Consider the following 21,089-nt stretch of genomic DNA (forward strand, 5'->3'; position numbering starts at 1 on the left):
GGGTAATGTAGTCAAAATAGCTTCTGGCATGGAGTGGCTGTCATGTACTGTGTAAAGTAGTGAATGTGTCTGTGCAGGGGGGATTAAAACATTAGTAGCTGGGATGTTTTAAGAACCGTTTCAGTCTCTTGCTTAGGCTTGAATTGCTTTAGTTTCCTTTGAACCTGCACTCTGGAAGGATTACAGGGTCTTGGTTTCTTTAAAAGGTGAGCTTTGGAAAGGAATCTGTCATTTCAAGAGATGAGCGGGAGAAAGGAGTGGTTTTTGAGGGAGCAGTGTGAAATTTTGACTGTCCGGTGCTTAAGGATTTGCTCTGCCTAATCAGTTACCAGTTTCACTTTTAAGCAAAGAAGACTCCATCCCTCCAAAGATTTTGTGAGCAGTCTTCTGTTCAGCAAAACATGCATAGGCATCTCTGCATTATTTACTGGGATTTAAACTGCTGTGAAGAGTAAACAAGACTGCAAATTTAAAAAAATGACAAATATTCTGTGTGTACAGTGATAATGGTGTTTGTCTGCTAACACTTAAAATAACATTAAAATAATGATACAATTGAAATCCCTTATCCCCTTTGTTTTTAAAGGCTGATATGCTATCCTCAAAATAAGTAACATAAAAAACAAGTGCTTTTTAATTATCCAGCAGTTGTGCTGGTGCAATTACGAGCCCTGGTCCTTCATTTAATTTGCTAGGATTTTTTCAAGGCCAACACAAAGCTCTACCAATTTGTGTAATTCATAAAGCAAAGTATAATTTTGAAATTTTATCATGCATTTCCTTCTGGTTGACGTTTACTCAAATTATCTTCTGATCACCATTATGTAAAATTGCAAAAGTGCTTTGAAAATTTTCAGTAAAAAACTGCTTTGATCAGTCAATGCAAAGCTTTTGTGGTGCTCACAAATGTCCAGCTTCTAATTAGCTTTGCTAATCAATGCTGGTATCTTCCCTGTATATTTACGCATTACAAATTTAGCAGAACCTCTCTTCAGAAACAAAAGTAAATGGTTTGTATTTTCAGCTCTGCTTCAGAAAGTGTTTTCTGTTGCACTGGAACGTTGTTGCATTGCAGTTTTTTTTAATTGTGAAATCAAAGCGAAGCAGCTTTCTTGTTTTGTTTCAATGGTCACAACCAATACAAAATCAAACCAATAAACTGATCTCAAAGACTAAACAACAAAATTCAGTTTTGCAGTCTGGAATTTTTTTTTTTTTACTTTTCAGTGTTACCAATTTGTTTCAGACATGTTAATGATAAGAAGAAAAATGGATATTCCAATTTCAACAACTACCCCATAACCACAGACACAGAGACAGAACAGATTTTAAAGTTGCCCTGGAAATTAAATGTCATTGTGTAAATTGTGAGCTAACTCTTTACTACATGGATATTGCCCTTTAATTTCTACATGGGACCTGCTTATCCAATTGTGCTCTATGAATGTGACAGCATGTAGTGTCTGGAGTTATCTTAATTTTCTGTTTGCTTGATCAGTTGCAATCAGCCGTTTTTAAAAGCTCTGACTTCTTTTCATGAAGTATAGTCCTTGTTTTGCACTGAGTACCTGCCTAATGTGTTCTTCCTAATGGTTGTTTTTTAAATCTGCAAGATTCGCAAAATAGGGCTCAGTATGAAAACAAAGTAAATGAATTTCAGTGAAATTGAATAAATGTTAGATTATTTTTTAAAAACTTATGGCAATTTCAGTTATTCCTGCAGTCATTTTGAAATTCATTAATTGACCAAAAAATAAGATGTCAAATTTATGACTACCTGAATATGTGGGTGGCCTGTGCAGTGAGTGTATGTTAATGTGGCCAATTTTTCAAAAAACCTTCTTTGCAACAGTGAGCAGCTTTGCTTTTGCAGACCTACTGTACCTAACAGACCCATTAACCATCTTGTTGTTTTAAATTTGTACCCTATTAATTCCACCAATAAACCTCGCTTGTGCTGCAAACGGTCCTTGTTAGTCCAGTGCTTCTGTTTATTTCAAGTACAGCAGACTAAAAATTCACCCACATTTTAAGGACGTTATGGACATCTTGCATCAAGAGTTGCTAAAATGAACCTGGGTGCCCAGAACAGTCCCTGTTTTTCCGTGCCGTTTGCTTGGCAAGGCCGGGCAGTGGTGCCAGCACTCCCTGACATTCCTCAGCCGCTCCGCTCCGATTCCCAGGGCTCACCCTGCTGTGGAATTCCCCCCGTCCCCGAATCGGAGCCCGGCCAGCTGGACAGGAGCCAAGGTGACTGCCCGGGTCCTGTCAGGGTGCAGGACGAGGGGAGCCCCCTCCCTGGCTGGGCTCTCCATTCCCGCCCAAGCAGGTGGGAAGAGGGGGTCTCGAAAGCACAGCATTGCCTTTACCCGGACCCTCACGACGGCCGAGCCCGACTGCTCGCTGGGAAGACAGCAGCCCCTGGGTGTTGGTCTAGTTTTGTCACGGCTGACCGAGGCAGAGTTTTTGTTGTCCCCCAGTCTCTGAGCCAGCCAAAAGGCTTTATTCTTTTTATATCAATGTTAATTTAAATAGAATTTTTTAACCTACTTTTTTTCACCTATTTATCATCTTCCCTGTTCCTCCTTCATCTCCCTTCACTGCATTTTCAGCCTCATTGGGTACCCATGTGTAAAACAGAAACACGTGTATGACTGACTTATGGAGTGAGAATGGGCCTGGGGCCCCAGATTGGGGTGAACTGTGCACCGCATTGGCCTTTTCATTTCACCAGCAGCATGTTCCTGAGGCCTCTGCCCCATTACAGCATTCCATTCATCTGGTCTGGGAAGTGTCCGCTTGCCCTTTGATCAGCGAGTTTACATGCTTTCCCAGGGTATGTGGGGATTACTGTGTCAAGAGTTATTCAGGTGCGAATCAGAAATCCAGGGTGGGGGCTCTCATGATTAAAAATGAAGTGCAGGTGGGAACTCTGAAGGAGCAGCACATTTCTCCTGTTGGAACAGAACGCTAGTCTGTGTTAAATGGCGCGTGGCCTGCTCTCGTCTGGAGACAGCCATTCCCCACTCCGCAGCCTTAAAGCGAGACGGTCGAAATGGTCAGGCGTGAGGGTGCATGGCTTCAAACCAAATCATTTTGTTTGCAGATGTTATTATTCTCCGTAAGATTGTAAGCACATTTGAGGCTGCCAGTCCTCGCGCACATGCGTTAGACCAACAGGGCTACAAAAGCAGCACACAACTGCAATGAAACTTCAAGGAAACTTCCAATGTGTTTCTCATCAGGTTCTTGTGCACTTGTGGCATAAATTCCTGCACAAAGTAAGGCTCTGAGTCTGGATTCAATAAAAATAATCATGCTGCTATGGTTTTAGCTAATAATAACTCTGGTGGTCGGCTTTGAAGTGTTTCAGGTACTTTCTAAATGACTTTTTAAAATCCCTTCCTAAGTGCTCAGTGTTTTCTTTTTCTCCTTCAAAAGCATTTTCCTTGACAATCCATACTGGACAATTGTGAGTTCTGTTACTTAAATGATTTTAAACCTTATAAATGCTTGCAAGGAAAAGTCTGCCCTATTAAACAGAACAGTTGTCCATTTTGTGAAGCAGGTTTGCTGTGTATGACTGAATTGGTTAAGGTAGTTTTGAGTGGGGAGGTCCATCGGTGTGTGTTGGCCGAAAAAGAACAAGTAGGGGTTAAAAGAAAAGTAGAAAGATAAACCAACTTTTCGAGTGTGTAAGACGGAGAGTGTGCAAACAAAGGGGATCTGGGGAAAAGGTATGAAAAGATGAAAGTTGTAAATAAATGGAGAGGATTAAAAAAGCAGTTAGTCTATGATTGAGATATCACGATTCCAGCTGAGGAGCCATCCTGGGAAATGGAGAAGTTATCTTGGGTGATCCTGGGAAAGAAAGGGTGGAAGGGAAGCAGCAGTGGAATTCAGTTCTGGTACTGGGAGTTCCTCATCAGGTTGGCGCTGTGAGGGCTGTTTCCTGCTGAGCTGAGGGCCCTGTCCGTGCAGCGCATAGGGTATCCCCTGTCGATGAAGCATGAGCGCATTAGAAGGGCTGGTTATGGAGGTCTGTGTCGTGTCTGCATAACAGACAAAGTTCTGGGTTCGTAAAGCAGACATTTGACAGTCCTGGTCGGTCGATAGAGAGGCTTATTACTAGGAAAGGCAGAATAATGGGAGGATACGTTAACAGTGAGTATTAGAGATTGGCATTAGTGAAATGATGCAGGATGTTCTGTTTGGAACTGTTGGCAGCACTGACGCAGTCATCAGTGTATCACTTGCAGAGGTTGAAGACAAAGCCACTGTAGGAGAGCAGCATCCTTCCAGCCAGATGACAAAGATATTGGCATACCTGGGTGCCGACATCGTATCCATAGCAACTCCACTGACCTATTGATAGAATAGGTAAACGAAGAAAAGTGTGTTCAGTGTGGACACCAATTCAACTGTTCGCACAAGCCAGTGAATCGGAGATCAAGTCCTGTATGTTTGAGTGTGTGCATCATGGGAAATGATGCTGTAAAGGGTCCAATGAACAAGGTCAAGAAGAATCATTCTGGAAAACTGGAAACTGTCACAAAGCTGCAAAGCACCTTAAACATGCAGGGCTTGATCCTCTTTCCCATGCCCTTGCCTCTAAAAGTATATTGTACGGTGTTCTTTCTTTCTCAAACTTTAACTTTAATATTCGGTGAGCAGCTTAGACTTTGTGGTAACTGAAATCTCCAAGTCAAACTGGGAAGAAAGTTTTGTTTTGAGACCGTGTCTTTCCAAATTCAACACCTGCTGGTCTGTTTTTAATATTTGCTTCAGGGCGTTGTTTTAAGCTTGCAGTTCCCCGCCCTGTTCTAACTCAATGTCTGCCATAAACGTTGCTGCGTGTGTAGTGTGGAGCAGGATTTCATTTCAAATCTTCTCTGAAATTCAAAGTCTGGTCCCACGGCCACTTGTTGCATAGCCTGTGGTCACTTGTTTGGCTCCTCTCTTGAAGGATTTACCTGAATCCGAGAGGTCAAGAGAGAGTGAATGTGTTTGTTTTTCACAGACTGCTGGTAGCCTGGTTTATTGTGCTTGTTGTGTTTGTTTTGTTATGTCTCTCCTCCTCAAGATACTTGATCTGAGCTCCACCAGGTCCTGCAAGGCTATGCTCAGCCCCAGACCTGAGATAAGTGTGACGCAAGAGGTCTCCCTAGAGCAGGGTGTTTGTAGTTTGCAGTCTTTTAACTTGCCTCAGAAAGTGTCCCCCCACAAGTGTAAGATTGTGACTCAAACCAATATTTAAAAGGATCATTGGCAACATGCATGCTTTTCAAATCACATTTTTAAAATAATGACTTATTTTGACAAATTAAAATCTGTGCTGATCTTGCACTTGCTATTCAAATTCCAGTGCACAAGCCTAGCTTTGCGGTTCTCAGAGATAAAAGGACATTGATTCACAAAGGACACACTCTTACTTTGAAAATCCATTTTAAGGGCCATATCAGTGCAGTAGTTTGATTCAGCAGTAGAACAGTATTGTTAAAAGAACCGAAGAACTGGTGATGAAGTAGAAGCAGTCGAAGTCAGTGAGGGAACCCAGAAACAAGTTGATTGCAATTTTCATTTTTTCCACTTATTAAAATCGGGCTCAGGTAAAACGCAGAGAAAATATTAAATTACTTGTGCTGCTCAGTTGAGTAATCCTGCAAATTATACTTTTTTTTTGGATGAGACATAAACCGAGGTCCTGACTCTCTGTGGTCATTAAAAATCCCAGGGCGTTTCTCGAAAAGAGGAGGGGTGTAACCCCAGTGTCCTGGCCAAATTTCCCATTGGCCCTTACCAGTCATGGCCTCCTAATAATCCCCATCTATGAATTGGCTTCATTACTCTGCTCTCCTCCCCACTGATAGCTGATGTGTGGTGAGCGTTCTGGCGCACTATGGCTGCCGTCGCATCATCCAGGTGGAGCTACACATTGGTGGTGGTGGAGGGGATTCCCCATTACCTGTAAAGCGCTTTGAGTGGAGTGTCCAGAAAAGCGCTATATAAGTGTAAGCAATTATTATTATTATTATTATTATTATTATTATTATTATTATCATCAAATGATTTTGAGAGCCAAAAGAGCTGCTCGTCTGGGGCTCAGACTAAGCCACTTCCAGCTTTACTCTGGGCCATCCCATTAGATAACACTACTGGGGGTCTTTCCCAGCTTGACTGCTGAGGCTTGCTGGGTGCGTGTGAATTTGCAGCGCCACATGAGTGGCAGGAGACTGACAGAAGAATACCAATAGTCTTCTTTCACATCACTTCACACCCCAAAGCTGGTACAGGGCTCACACTGGAAGAGCACAGGTCCTTCCAAATTTGATGGAGGTGTAAAAATATGTTCTCAAAAGCAAAAAAGTTCAAAAAATAAGACCGTACATTTCACACTTTTTCCCCAAATGTCTTTGGCTTGGAGAGCTTCAGGCATCTGTCATTTGACCCAATCAAATGAACCTGAAGGGTGAAATTTAGAAAAATGTAAACAGAGGGTTGTGTGGTGATTAATTATCTGCGGCCAACACCAGCAGTCTGCATTTTTAAAATGTGTGGCACAGCTGCAGTGGCATAAAGCCCCTGTGGCTCTTGAGAGTATCCAGAATCTTGATGGGGGGATTCCTCAGAGTGCCTATTCTTCGCACTCCTCTCCAAGCAACCCCCCGCGACACACACACACCATCACACCACCACCACCAGCACCACCCCGGTCTGACAACAACGCTTCCTGGTTTAATAAGCCTCTGGCAGGATTTCCAAGCTGCCTGAAGTGCTGCTCTCCCTGGTGGAAATCATTCCGCCCTTTGAAGTCCTTCCCAGAACTGTCAGCTACTGCCGCCCTGCTCCCCGGAGGAGCAGGTACTGGAGCCAGACCTGGCTGAGCTCGGGAAAGAGCCTGCCCGTCTGCAGCAACACGGAATGTGCTTGTTTATACAGTCTTATCTGGCTGTGCACTGCTATTTCGCCTGGCAGGCAGGGCTATAGAAAGCAGCTGTCTAAGCAACTGGGAGGGATGCTCTTATGGCCCAGTTTCACAACCGCTATAATTTTATTTTCCCAAAAACCATCTTTTGCAAGGGGCTGCTGTTTTTTATTTGTTTCATGCAGTTTATTTCCTCAGTAGTTTGTTGTAGCTTAATGTTAGTCCAGCCTGTTCCGTCATTCAGTTCTGGAAAGGAAAGGTATGAAGATTTGGGGTAGAAATGCACGTTTATTTCAACAACACAGCTTAAAGCTTGTTCCTTCGAAGTCACTTAATAGAATATTCAACAGGATGTCCACTTCTGGCCATTGTGATTTTATTCCCTACTCCCTTGTCCCCCTCGGAGATGAAAGAGCAAACAACAAATGAAAAAATAAATAATGTGCTCTTCTGTGCAGAACACATGATCTCTCACCGTTGGTTTCTCATTGCAGTCCGAAACAGTTTTCGCTGGTTATGATCCCAGGTTGAAACAGTTCTTATTCCCTTGTGTCAGTCATTTAACATCAGTATCGTTTGTCTGATCATAGATTTTTCATAGCCCCAAAAAACCTCTATTAAAGCTTCTCAAGCAGCCTGCACATAAACTCTGAAAATGATTTATTCACCATTTGGGAGAGGTTTGTTTTTATAGTTTTGTCTTCTCTGAAATGTTATTCTTTTGTTAAGTCTGCCTTTTTTCCCCTAAAAGATTGAGAGGGTATCATATGCAAAAAGCAGTTTTGTTACTTCTGTCTTCCTGCTCAGCTGTGCACAATATGTGGCCTGAAAAGCTGAGCTAATCCGTGAAAGTCCTGATGCAACGTGAGAAGGGAATGACGTACACAGCCTGAAAATCTTGAGGAATGTCTTTGTCACGCCTTCCTGACTCCCTTTATTTTGACCCTAGGGTTTTCTCACCCCTCAGAAATAAAGCACACCCGGTCAGCGCTCTTGTTTTTGTTCTGTTTCCGCAGAGGAGGTCGACTACAGCGACTTTGGCACCAACACCCTGACGCGGCGGAAGAAGGCGGTCGTTGCACTGCGCCCCGACGTCATCAGGAAGCGGCCTCACATCCGGATCGGCCTGCCTCAGGACTTCCGCCCCGTGTCGTCCATCATCGACGTGGACATCCTGCCAGAGTCCCACCGGCGGGTCCGGCTGTACCGCCATGGCTCGGACAAGCCGCTGGGTTTCTACATCCGGGATGGCACCAGCGTGCGCGTCACCCCGCACGGCCTGGAGAAAGTGCCGGGGATCTTCATCTCCCGCATGGTGCCGGGGGGGCTGGCGGAGAGCACGGGGCTGCTGGCGGTCAACGACGAGGTGCTGGAGGTGAACGGGATCGAGGTGACGGGCAAGACCCTGGACCAGGTGACGGACATGATGATCGCCAACAGCCACAACCTCATCATCACCGTCAAGCCAGTCAACCAGCGGAACAACATCGTGCGCAGCAGCCGTATCTCCGGCAGCTCCGGCCAGTCCACGGACAGCGGCAGCTCCACGGGCTTTGCCGGCCTGCCGCCCGCAGGCGCGGGGCACAGCTTCCCCGCCGACGAGCTGGAGAGCGACGAGGAGTCCGACATCGTGATCGAGAGCAACCTCAAGCGCCCCTCCCACCGGTCCTCCGGCTCCGCCCCCTCCAGAGCCCAGCCCCACCCCCCTGCCCCGCCCCCCCTCTCCAGCCCGCCTCGCCCCCCCTCCGTTGTCTCCACTCTCTCCTTCCACTCCCAGCCAAGCCTCAATGGAGCAGGAAACAGCCACTTGAGCTACAAGCTGCACAGAGACCTCACCCTCCAGCACCATCACAGCAGCAGCCCCACCATCAGGGAAAGCAATGGCAGCCTGCACAAAATCCTCCACACCTTGCGGACTGATCCCCGGCACAGCCTGGCTCTCCCCAGGGGAGGTGTGGAGGAGGACGGCACAGTGATCACGCTATAATGCTCCCTGCCCATCCCTTCGCAGCCGCGCTGATCAGGGAATTCCCTCGGACCTCTGCAGCATTCCCTCCCCTTTTCCCCGATACAACAAACGGTGGGGCTGATGTTCAAAGCCGTTACTTTTCCGTACGTAAAGCCAAAAACACCCGTTTATAAGACAAATAATTTATCAACCACTGAGAACCGGAACTTTGTACATGTTTGAAGTTTTATGAATGAATGGATTTTTTTTTTTGCTTTTGGTTGGTTATTTTTAATCTGTCAGATTAACAGGTGTTTATTGAGGTTTTAAAGAGTAAAACCAGCTTTTGACGCTGACCCACTGATTTTGATCAAAGAGAAACAATGTTGGGTGTTATTTTAATATGATTGAAGATGTTCAGCCTTTTTAAAATCACAGAGTTCCTCTTGTCATGGTGACGGGGCCAAAACTTGGGTTCTATTTATAAAGCTTTAACTTGTAACTTATTGAGAATTAGGGAAACCTGTCTTGACTGCAGCTGGTCTCTTTTTCTGACAGGTTTCCATGGATATTTCTGTTTAACTGCTCACAATGTGTCTTAAAGTGATGAATTAAAGCTTTATCAGTAGCTCCTATTCATAGCATTCTCTTAAAATAATCTTACTAGTACCTGTTGGATAATCAAGGCGTTTATGTGGGGATGATCTCAAAACTAGTCTTCTGAGCAAGGCCATTTGCACTGTAAGAAGGGTAAAAGCTGAATCGTTCTTTCTCGCCAACACTGGAGAAGTGTGCTCATTTCCAGTTGTAGAGTTCATTCCAGTCCAGCTCAGCCTGCAGAAGATGCTCTTGGATGGTTGGTTAAAATTCGCAGGCCTTTTGCAGGAGAGTCCTGTCATCACATCTCTGCACAGCTTCACAGCTCTTCTTCATAGCTGATCCTTAAGCCCTTTGTCTTTCTGCAAGACATCAGTATTATTGGCAGTTAAAAGTGGTAGTGAATGCGGCAGTTAAACCGAAGCTTGGCGAGGATATTTTTCCCTCACTCACTCAAGTCTTCCAATCCATGGCATACCTTTACCTGGAGAACGAAGAAACCTGCGCCTCCGAGTAACTTGAGTTAGACGTGCTTTGTGTACTGCACAGTTCAAAGATCAGGAGTTGCAAGCACGCTTTCTGGCTAATCATCTTCTTGAAAGGATGTTTTTTGTTTGGAAAAGCTGGTTTTCACCTTATTTGCGATTTGTTTATACTGTCAGCACTTGCTACTGTAAGGGGTTAACAGCACAATATATTTCTGATCCCTTTTAAGCTTAAGCTGCACATTTTCTATTAACCAGATGTTTGGTACATTTTGTTGAAAAGGCATTGAGTGATTTGCAGTAGGGCACCTTCTGGTTATTTTTAACAAGCAAAACAGTTTTCCATTCATTAGGGGTTTTCTGGAAGGTGTACTCGTGCAGTTCAGCCATTACTTCCCCTATCACAGACCAGCTTGCATTTATAAGGCACAGCAGAGGAGGCCTCTTTCTCCAGTCAAAAATCTGGCTGTTCCTTGATTTTCTTCCTTTTCGCATTTTCCTTGGGCAGTTGAGCTGTTGGACTGAGAGAACTGGAAGGTGCTTTGGTGCTTCATTATTTCAACTGAATTTCTTAAAAATGTAGGCAGTATTACTTCTGAGGATAGAGGTGCAGTGCTGACTTAATCTGATGATACAGACACATGTACGCACATGTGCTTGTGCGTGTTGGTAGTACAGTACTAGGACACATACTTGGTAACACACAGGTGGTGACTTGGGAAATGTATTATTTGTTAGTGCACGAATGTTTGACTGCACAACCCATCCTTTATTGATTGTAAATGTTTGTGATGGTTAACTAGGATAGAAAAGTCCTTTTTGTTTTTGCCGCACGTTTTTTAAAAATTCTACACGGTCACTGGTTTATTGGTTTTAGTAGTTTTCTACTACTAAAAGATCCACAGAATTGAATTGATTAAGTCTTCTGCCCAGCCTCCCTTTAAAAGTATTTACTTTGAGCAGCCCCTCCTTTTTTTTTACATGAAATTGGCACTGGAGTTGAATTTTGCGTAGTGGCAGTGTTTTCCCTCTCTAGTTGGGAGTTTCTCAACCTTGTCTGTGCCCAGTGACCACCTCACCAGGGCCACCAGAGTGCTTAGGCTGAAAGTAAAACCATGGAAGAAACAACCCTGACTTCACCGTCGAGAGCTGTGCCTCTCTGGACTGTGTGTAAGGTCTGCACCTGGGAGAGGTCAGCGCTGCTCCAGGGCCTGGTATGGGGCTGTGGGCCCCCGGGTCCGAAAAACACGACTCTGGTTCGTGGATTTGAAAGGCCCAAGCTCCGATTTTTATCGTCTTTGTTTCTCCCCTGTGCAGGTACCAGATTTCCAGCTCCGTTTTGGTTCCAGAGAAATTTAATTTTGTGAAACGGAAAGTGAGAGCTCAAACTTGCATACTTTAGGTAGCATTTTCCTGTGCTGGCCCATTGCCACACGAAAGCCCGTGGACTGTTATTTCCAATCCTTCTCACCACCCAAAACCACAGTCTAAGTCGGAACTTTGAACATTTTGAGAGGAACAAATGTTAAAGTGTGGGTGTGAAAACCAAAACCACCAGCTGTATCCTCAAGACTCTCAGGCTGAAGGCAAGAAGAAGAAGAAGATGGGATTTGCTTTAGGACACTGCCACCTGGTGACTCAAAATGAGTTTGCATTCCTCACCAGTCTTTGTAATGCCAGCTTAAATGTTTTAAGTATTAGGAATTAAATTACTACTATTTTACTATTTATTATGGAATCGTTACAGAGAGTGCTGGAGTTTTCTTATGTTTTAAAAGTGCAGTTGTACAAGATGTGTATAAAGGTTAAACAGATGTTTTGTATCATGGACTGTGTAACGAACAGTAAGAATTGAATAATAGCAACAAAGTCTTAATGTTTTCAGAAAATCCACCGGTACGATAAAAGCCCCTTTGTTTAGGATAGCTTTATGTCTGTGAGAAATGGGACCACTTATTTAGCATGTTTCGTCTGCAGCAGTTGCTAAAATGTGAGGTCCAGAGGGATTTTTATTCTTCCAGTTTGTGGTGAGCTGCTGATGGAAGCTGATTGAGGGTCTTTTTTGCTGAGGAGGCTGGAAGAGGGGGTATTTGCACCAGTGAAAAAAGATTTCCAGGCACCCTGCCAGGAAAATGGAAAGATTCTAAAGGTAAACCTAAATAATAATTTCTAGTGCTCTCCCTGGACTTTTTCTCACAGATATAAAGTTGAATTCTAATATTTTGTTTTCCAACGGTTGGAGGTACCATTGTTTTATTACATTGTGGAGTCAAAAACGCAAATAGTTTTTATTTGTATTCATGGATGCTATCCCCTGACCTCTATTGTGTTTGCAGATTCCCTCTTTTTAATTTATCGAATTATGTTACGATCTAATCATTATTTAATACATCTTCTTTTTTTAAATGTTTGAAATTTAAACATTGTAATTTTGATTTTTCAAATTTCCTTTATATCACGAGTCAGCAGCACGTTGCTCCAGCAGTTCTGCCCCATCTTTTGTGGTTTTGAACGCCGAAATGAATTGGAGTCATCCTGCGCTCAAAGGAACAAGAGAATTTATGGAGGGCTGTCAAGACATTTTCTCTATTGCAGTAGTTCATTGAGTTTTCATTTCAAAAGGACAGGTTGACACTCAGAGTTAACAAAGACTCTTGATAATCCAAGGCTTTGAACATATCAGTGTTATGTGAGGCTGTTAAGGCCACAGTGCAGTTATTTAGAAGGAAACTAATGTGGAGTCAGTTTTTGCTGTGATTTTCTAAATAACAAAATCTTAAAATCTTAAGATATTTGACAGAATTCCTAAGAACCACTGAAATCATCTTTCCAAAGACTGCTAACTTTGTGAAACAGAGCAGTGAGAACAGTGCTGTACTGAATGCCAAACAAAAAAATCATCTCAGGATCTCTTTTTATTGCAGAATGGATTAGGAAAATAAAATAGATCTTTGTAAATGTCCCTCTGAAATTCCACTGCTTTTATTTTCTTGACCAGATCTTAGCCTCTCATCAGTGCCCTTGTACTTTTTATTATTTTTTAATTAGGTTAATTAGATTATTGCTGAAGCCTTTTATTTCTTTTCTGCAGACATTTATGATACATCCTGATGTTGAATCATCAGTGAAAGGTTAGTGAAAGCTGAACTCTCAATTAATACGGTTCATTTTAATTGTGTATGTAAAACATGATGACCATATTTTCTTACCACTGATTTTTTTTTTGTATTTTGTAAGGAAGAAATGAATAAATAAATGCAAAAAATATGGTTTGCTGTGCTTATGTTGTTTTATTTGGAACTAGCTCCAGTTTTGGAAGAACTACCCCAGATCTGGATTTTGTTTGACAGCTGTTTCAATAGTGTGAAAGTAAGTGTGTCAAATACAAGTATCTTTCTTCAAATATTGGATTTGCAATTTTTTTAGACCAACAATTTGCTGTAGCAGTCACATTCTAAGAAGTCCTTCGTAACATAACCAGATCTGACACTTTGTACATTTAGAAAAAATCCAAAATCATCTGCTCGAGTTGTATCTTGGCTTGTGTACTAAAGCACTGTTGACTTAGCTATAGGGAAAACTATAGCTCTTTTTAGAAAGAAAAAAGGAGGCCATATGATTACTTTCCATCATCTCTTGACACCAGCATCACATTTTTCTTAAAATACAAAATTCAGAAATTTACTGTTGAGGGTGAAATAGTCCTTTCAGTCCATCTGTTTGTTAGTAATTGATCTCCTCCTGCCCTTTCTTGAAAGAAGCCAGGATTTTGGCAGCCCTGCCAGGTAGCAAGTTGGACTTTGATGTAAAATATAAATCCAGAGAATTTAAAGAGCCTATCAAAAGAGCACATCTAGCCGAAAGTGCAGAAAGAAACAATAGGAGCATCAGGAGAGTGCAGGTGATCAGAATTCCTTCCTCGTTCTGTGCGTGAGGGGAGGGGTACTGTGGAGCAGAAGTTCTATTTAAAAATACAAAAAAAGGTTTTAGTCTTTCCTATTATTTGGAGTATTTATTTGAGGTTATTAAACAGGGTCCTGGAGACCTGAGAAAGGGGATGTCTTTTCAGGATTGAGAACGGGAGCAACATCCTTGCACAACAGGACTCGCATTTTGCTGTCTGGAAAACGTTGCCAGAAATCCCTGGAGTCCTTCAAGATATTTTCAGGACAATAAACTGCTAGCAGTCTAGGAACAAAATACGAACAACTAAATTATACCCAACTCATCTGTGCTTATACTGAGACCTACAATAAATAGTTCCTCTAGGTAAGACACTTGTGTTTGGGAACTTCTTGTTAATAAGGGAATCCCATTAAAAATGTTTTACTCTGTGCTCTAAACTAGCCAGACACGAACCAATACATGGTTGTTCGCAAACTTTTGTAGGCGACTCCCCAGTCTCCAAGACACTCGTATACTCCTTAACTCCTGAAGTGTGCTAACAACTACTAAATATTTATTGAGAACTGTTGTCAGCACTGTATCCGTGCAACATCTCAACGACAGACCGTGAAAGTAAAAAAAAAAAATCCCTTTAGAACTAGTTTATATAACCAAATCCGAGGAACGGCATTTTCTGTTTTTGGACCCGTAGATAACGCAGTCCAAACGGGCTTGCGGTTTGAGCCCTGTCGGCCCCCGTCCCACTCTCCTCTGCTCCGCTTATTTCTTCCGCGTGATTTGGATCAGCTGACACAACACGGAAAGAGGAGAAAACCTAGGGAAGATGGAGCATCGGTCAGAGGGTGTGGGGTCTCTGTCCCCGGCGGAGGAGTCGAGCGCCGATGTCAGCCGGGACAGCGGCAATGTGTCGCAGAGCGGGAGCAGCGCCTCGGTAACGAGTGACGCTTTGAGCAGCGGCGTCGTGTCCCACAGCCACAGCTTCAGCAGCGGCGCGCCGCCGCTGGACGTGGAAGAGGACGCGCAGCTGCTGAGACAAACTGCCCAAAGCTACTCCTCTTACCTCAGAGCCGACGTTGGGGTGGAGGTGAGATCCCCTAATATCCCCGTGCTTGCTGTTGTGCTCGAGCTCTTAGCCGTGTGAGGCTGTGTTGTGCATGGTCGCCTGTGACTGTCATTTTGTATTATTTGCTGTTTTATAACGTGCCGACTGCATTGTGTGGTGTGGGTTAAGATAAGATCACTTTATTAGCCCTATACAATTTCTTGCATTAGGAATTCGTCTTTTCGAATACCCCAGCTTGCTCTCCATGAGATACGCAGACAGGGAGAGAAGCTTGGGGTCAGAGCGCAGGGTCAGCCATTTATACGGCGCCCCTGGAGCAGCTGGGGTTAAGGGCCTTGCTCAGGGACCCAACGGAGTAGAATTCCTCTGCTGGCCGCCGGATTTGAACCGGCAACTTTCCAGCCACGGGCGCAGTTCCTTAGCCACAGTGCCACCGCTCCACCCAATCTATTGCACTGTGCTGTTATCTATTGCACTTTGCACATCCTGAGAGAACAGCACAAATAAGAATCCCCATGTACATGTATATATGGCAAATAATTCCCCTCTCTCCCGTGTTATAGCTATAGGGCGGCGTATCGCTGATTGCTGCCTTGGAAGAAAAGTCATAACTCAGTTGTTTCCCATTGGACGTAACCCAGCAGACTTATTTGTTCTTAGGTTATTGAAAATGGTCTGTTCTTAAAATATGTTCATGCATAAGCACTGCTGATCTTGATTCTCTCTTTTTGCCCAGATTCGGGATTTAGAGAAGAGCTTGGAGGAGATGCTCACCAGAGTGGATGAGTTTGTTGGAATGCTTGACATGGTATGTTTTCGCACAGGAGGCATTTATTTACACAAAGGGTTGTGGGAGTCTGTAACAAGCTAGCCAGTCATGTTGTTGAAGCCAGTATCCTGGATCCTTTCAAAAATGACTGGATGAGATCCCTGGATCAATTAACTACCAAAAGGCTAGATGGGCAGAATGACCTCCTCTCATTTGTAACCTTTCTTAGGTTTTCACAAGAACATCTGACCTTACTTCAGTAACATTTAGGTGAGAGTTTAATTTTCCAAAAGTGTTCAAATGGGATTCAGGTATTTAAAAACATTGGTTGCATTGTCTCTATACAAACAGTCAGGGTGCCAAACAGCTGTGCTCTGGTCTTCAGCGTATAGGGATGCAAGACAAGATTCACTGTCTCATATGCATTTAACAAATTGGCATTGCTTAAAAATGGATTAGGGCCTATCCACATCTTGCTGAAGATAGTAGGCGTAAGGGCTGTTAAGAGCACACAAAAAGAGGTATCCTCAACTTAATAATGTATGTCTTACTGCTTAATCATTGTGAAGTCTCCTCAAACTCTTGCACTTGAGAAAACATCATACTGAAACTACACATTCAGTCATTATAGGTCTGAACATACCAGGATTTGCGTATGCAATATACTGTCTTCTTTGGTTTGTGTGCCAGGTGCGCTAATTACCTCTGTATTAAGCCTTACTAGAAGATTACATGGTAGATCTGTCAGCACAGCTGTCTGCCTGTCACAGCACAAGGAAACTGGGGAATAAAAATTAGACATTGTTAAATACAGAGGGGGTGATGTATTATTTGCACAAGGAAGAGGGAGAGAGCCGTCAGATTCTGTTTCTCTATACTGCGCTGTAACTTGATAGGCTGTGTATCTCAGGATTTTTTGCCCACGTATGGTATGATTGTAATGCATATGCTCCTAATGTCTCGCAGTGCCACTGTCTAGACTGTTTCATGTGTCTGCTTCTTCACATCTCCCTAGATCAGTAGTTTAAACGTAAGGTAGCTCTTTGTCTTTTTTTTCCCTATCCAGATTCGAAATGATACTTCTCAGGTCGTAAATGAAAATCTACCTCAAATTCACAGGAAATCTGAAGAAATGAGAGAGATATACAGAAAAATTGATAAATTGGAAGTAAGTGTACATTCAGAACAAGTATTAATTGTAATGCATGTATCAGGTTATTAAGTAGATATGATTTGTTTTTTACTGGAAAAAAACTCTTGGTTTTTCATATAGCTTTTATGAATTTATTTTTGTGACGGAGCTGAAGCCATGTGGAAACCTGTTCAGCCCCTGTCCCATTTACTGTCCGGTACAGTTGTGCCAGACATGGCCAGCTTGCATACACACAGCAACAACACTGACAAAAGTATAGGAAAGCCTATATAGTACCAGACTCTGGTGTAGAGAACACTGTGAAGACTTTCTTAAAAAGAGTTTTCAAAGGAATTTTTCTACTTTTTTTCATTTTTTCATTATAAAATTCTTAAAATGTGCTGGTTTATTACATAGAAAAGCATATCTGATCACGCTCGTCTTCATGAAACATTGCATTTTCAAAGAAACTAATCGAAGCCAAGATCATCCTAAAGAAACAGGCTGTTTACTGACTTTAAAACAGTGTTTGGGTGCTTACCAGTATTAAACAAAATATTGTATGTGCAGTTTTATTTTGGCAGCTGTTAAAAGCTGAAGAACTGAGTTTAGATGTGGGAGTGACAAAAGTTAAAGTTTTGGAAAATGATTAAAATACATGGTGCTTGATTGTGGACAATTTTTTTCATTACATCCATTATAAACATTGCTTGGTCAAAGGAAAAAAAAGATTGGTTGCATGTTTTTGTATATAGCTATACAAATAAAGAAATTAGGCCAATATATAGTATTTTAATAGCAGTGCAAAGAGAAAAATAGCAAAAACTTAAACAGAGCCACTCTAAGAACTTGATTTTGAGCTGAAACTGTCCATCTGCTAATTAGTCTGTCAGTCTGAATCATTAAGGAAAAAATTACAAAACACCTGCATTTGTCTGTGCTGTGAGGCGTGAAATATTCTGGTAACCTGTTAAGTCAGTTGTTTTTGAATAATTCTTGCGGAATATGACAAGAAGGCTGATCTAGTGTCATTGTGTGCATTTCAGGCTTTTGTTAAAATGGTCAGCCACAACGTTGGTGTGATGGAGGAGCAGGTCACACAGGCAGAGGCTGACATGTCCACCCTGCCCAGCGCTTTCAGAAAGATCTTCCGCACAATGAACGTCCCTGGGTTTCTCAGCGTGAGTACCTCCATTACCATACATCCATTTTCTAACTGCTTCTTCCAAATCAGGGACATGTGGTAGCCAAAGTCCAACCCGGCAAGCAAAGGGCACAATGCAGGGTACACGCTGGATAGGGGACCAGACCATCGCAGTGCCAACACACAGACACACACACCAGAGGCCAGTTTTCCCCAAATCCAGTTAATCTACCAGCCTGTTCTTGGACTGTGGAAACCAGAGCACCTGGAGGAAACCCATGCAAACATGGATTAGGCATATAAAATACACTCAGTTAAGTTTTTCTATATTGACATTTTCAAGATTGTTTTTACTCTGTGATCTGACCTTGTGGTACCATTAGTGCTGCCTAAACAATTTTCTTCTGCGCTTACCTTTCAGAGGAAGAGTAGTTTTAAATTATCTCTGATCACGCCAGTGTGAGGACCTGATGTTTTCATGATAGGTAGTGGAACTAAGACAACCAAGTGATTTTAAAGGAATAAAGTAGTAGGTTTAATAAGATAAGCAATATGGTAAAAGCCTGAGACTTGTGGCATGTTGCCCTTCTAGGAGCTTAATTTTCATTTTCTTCATCAACACATTCAAATTTGTAAAACTACTCAAAAGCATTCAACTGAGGAACTGGGTCTTAGTGTGGGTTAACTTTGTGTTAAAATTCAGCCAAAACTGAAAAATTAATACTTCAGCTACTATCCACACTGTTGGGCACAAATCTGGTCTCTATAATCACACATGCACATGCAGTCAATACAAATACAGCAGTTCGATTCAGTTCAAGTTTTATTATCTCCTGGGGGAAATTTATTTTACAGCAGAATCAAATACAAACAGACCAACATCACCAACAATGAACACAGTGCAACTGTACTTCACGAGATAAGAGAGTTCTTTTACATTGTCTGGGAGTGAGACTACACAGGGGATGAAAGATTCCCTGAGTCTATTACTGTTACACCAGGGGACACAGAGGTATCTCCCGGGTGGGAGGGGTGTAAGGGTGCTGGAGTGATTAACAACATCTTTCTGTTGCAGAAACCAAGCAGCCCCAGAAGACCACAGCATCGCCAAGAGCCTCCTCCCATTTTCAGGACTGAAGATTATTTTCCTCCTCCATCGGGAGACTTGAGAACACCAGCAGAATAAAAATCCTATCTCTGGAGATGAGGAATGAGCTACTGCATCAAAGTTTGACTTGACTGGACGTTGGAGGCAACGCGTATCCTATGGAAAGCAGTGTTACCTTTAAAAGCTTTCAACTTTCTTAAGCAATACTATTCTCTTTAATCAATAGCATCAGAAAAAAAGCATATCGAAGTCATTCAGTTGATCAAGTGCTGGATCCATACAAGCAGGTGGAGGATTTCAAAGGCAGGCTTTACCATGGAGAAGACTGAAGCTGGAAGTTCTGAACAGTATCTTGGCTTCGGACAAATATCTTGATGAAGATGCTGTTAAAAGTGCCTCTCCTTGTCCTTTTGTCTTACAGCTCCTTCAGCCAAATGCTGAACTAAAAGAACACTAACCAACCCTGATCTCTGTAAGGGTGTATGGTCCAGGCTGCTGAACACAATCAAGAGCCCAACATTTTGTAAATTAAAATGCAAACTCTTTGGCTTTTTGAAGTAACAGGTTTAGGAACTCCAATGTTGTAGATTTAACTACTACAGTATTTTATGCTAGGAGATTCATGCCAAGGACAAAAGCCTATTGCAGAAGAGTTGTTTACTAAAGAATTTCAAATAACATGAAGTTGTGGTTTATTTCTTTTGCTGAAGCTTTTTTTAAAATGTTCACGTCGAGGTGGCTTTAAAATCACTTTTTTTTAAATGAGTATTTTATATGATAACATCCTGTTATACATTCAGTCATATGTATTGGTACACAGTTCATTCGGCATAATTATTCACTAAGTAAATTGTTTTTTTTGTTAAACTGTACCTATGTGACTGTGATATGTCTTCAAAGTCTGACCAGCGATTTATATTTGACTGAACTGATTATTACAGAACTATATGAACTTAATAAGAATAAGAAATAAGAATTTGCATTTTCTGTCATAAATTAATGTACTAGAAATCTTGAATCCCTTTTCAGATATCGCTGTCAAATGAGTACAGTTTAACATACTGTATTTCTTACTCTTCATAAATTAGTTAATAATGTTGTTGAAGATGGAATGTGCCAATACCTGTGTCTGTAATTGTACCTGTTTGTGTTTAATTTAAAAGTTGGGGTTTCAGCTTTGACTGTTAGCCACATTGAGTGCCATTTTCTATGATATTCCTCTTTTACCGATTATTTAAGCTTGCCTCGACCTGTTCAACATTAATCTCTAGGGTTTTCGGAGTATCTGTAGGATATGACATAAGCACTGACAGTTAGACCGCTGAACTTTAGTAGCAAGAGTGAAACTAGTGATAACTATGTGGAATTGCATCTAAAACTGAGAGCGGAGGAGGTGCTTATTTACACAACGAGCTGTGGGAGTGTGGAACGAGCTACCCAGCCATGTTGTTTAAAGCTGAAACCATTGTTTCTTTCAAGAAAAGGCTGGATGAGATTCTCAGATCAATTAGTTAATGATGACCAAATGGGCTGGTCACTCAGTACAGCACATCCTTTCAGTAACTGGAAAGAGGATAAGTAGACTGAATCCCTAATGATGTACAACTTGCTTTTTACCTTCTTAAACATAACGGGACCCCTGCAGCAGTTTAAGACTTTGTCAGCGGAAAGACTACTCTCCCTTAGGATCTAATGTAGTGGAGTGCTAGAGCAAGCCTGCAGTCTAAACAACACGATGCAGGGCTGAGGTAGTTTTAGAATTATAGTTAACTGAAAAATGATGAGTATCCTGTCCCAGACTGGAGCCACATCAACATATGCTGGAACTGACCGAAAACTTTAGTTAATAGTTTTGTTGTGGTATTTTTTTTTTTTGTCAAGCCTTCTTGCTTTTTATTGTTGATTAATGGAAATATGAGCGGCTCTATCTGGCCGTGTCGGTACATCTCGGTAGGCTGCTGTACACCATGCTTGTTCCATTTACACAAGGTTATGTCATATTTTGCCATGGC

At 42.3% G+C, this 21,089-nt stretch overlaps 2 protein-coding genes across 2 annotated transcripts in view; both read left to right on the forward strand.

The window, feature by feature from the left end:
- The window catches only part of pard6ga (par-6 family cell polarity regulator gamma a), a 56,145-nt gene extending 42,920 nt beyond the window's left edge, over positions 1-13,225 (forward strand). The window contains exon 3 of the mRNA XM_088929821.1: positions 7,942-13,225. Coding sequence (XP_088785947.1) covers positions 7,942-8,912 — 971 coding nt within the window. The 3' untranslated portion in view covers positions 8,913-13,225. The remainder of the gene's footprint in view (positions 1-7,941) is intronic.
- Positions 13,226-14,654: 1,429 nt separating this feature from the next.
- On the forward strand, positions 14,655-19,761 carry bloc1s4 (biogenesis of lysosomal organelles complex 1 subunit 4). The gene is made up of 5 exons (XM_088929052.1): positions 14,655-14,945; positions 15,661-15,732; positions 16,760-16,861; positions 17,872-18,006; positions 19,045-19,761. Exons 1-5 carry the CDS (start codon positions 14,685-14,687, stop codon positions 19,153-19,155), a joined length of 681 nt encoding a protein of 226 aa, XP_088785178.1. The 5' UTR covers positions 14,655-14,684; the 3' UTR covers positions 19,156-19,761.
- The last annotated feature ends 1,328 nt before the right edge of the window (positions 19,762-21,089 follow it).

This window comes from Atractosteus spatula, chromosome 12 (assembly GCF_055471065.1).
Source record: "Atractosteus spatula isolate fAtrSpa1 chromosome 12, fAtrSpa1.hap1, whole genome shotgun sequence".
Lineage (NCBI taxonomy): Eukaryota > Metazoa > Chordata > Actinopteri > Semionotiformes > Lepisosteidae > Atractosteus > Atractosteus spatula.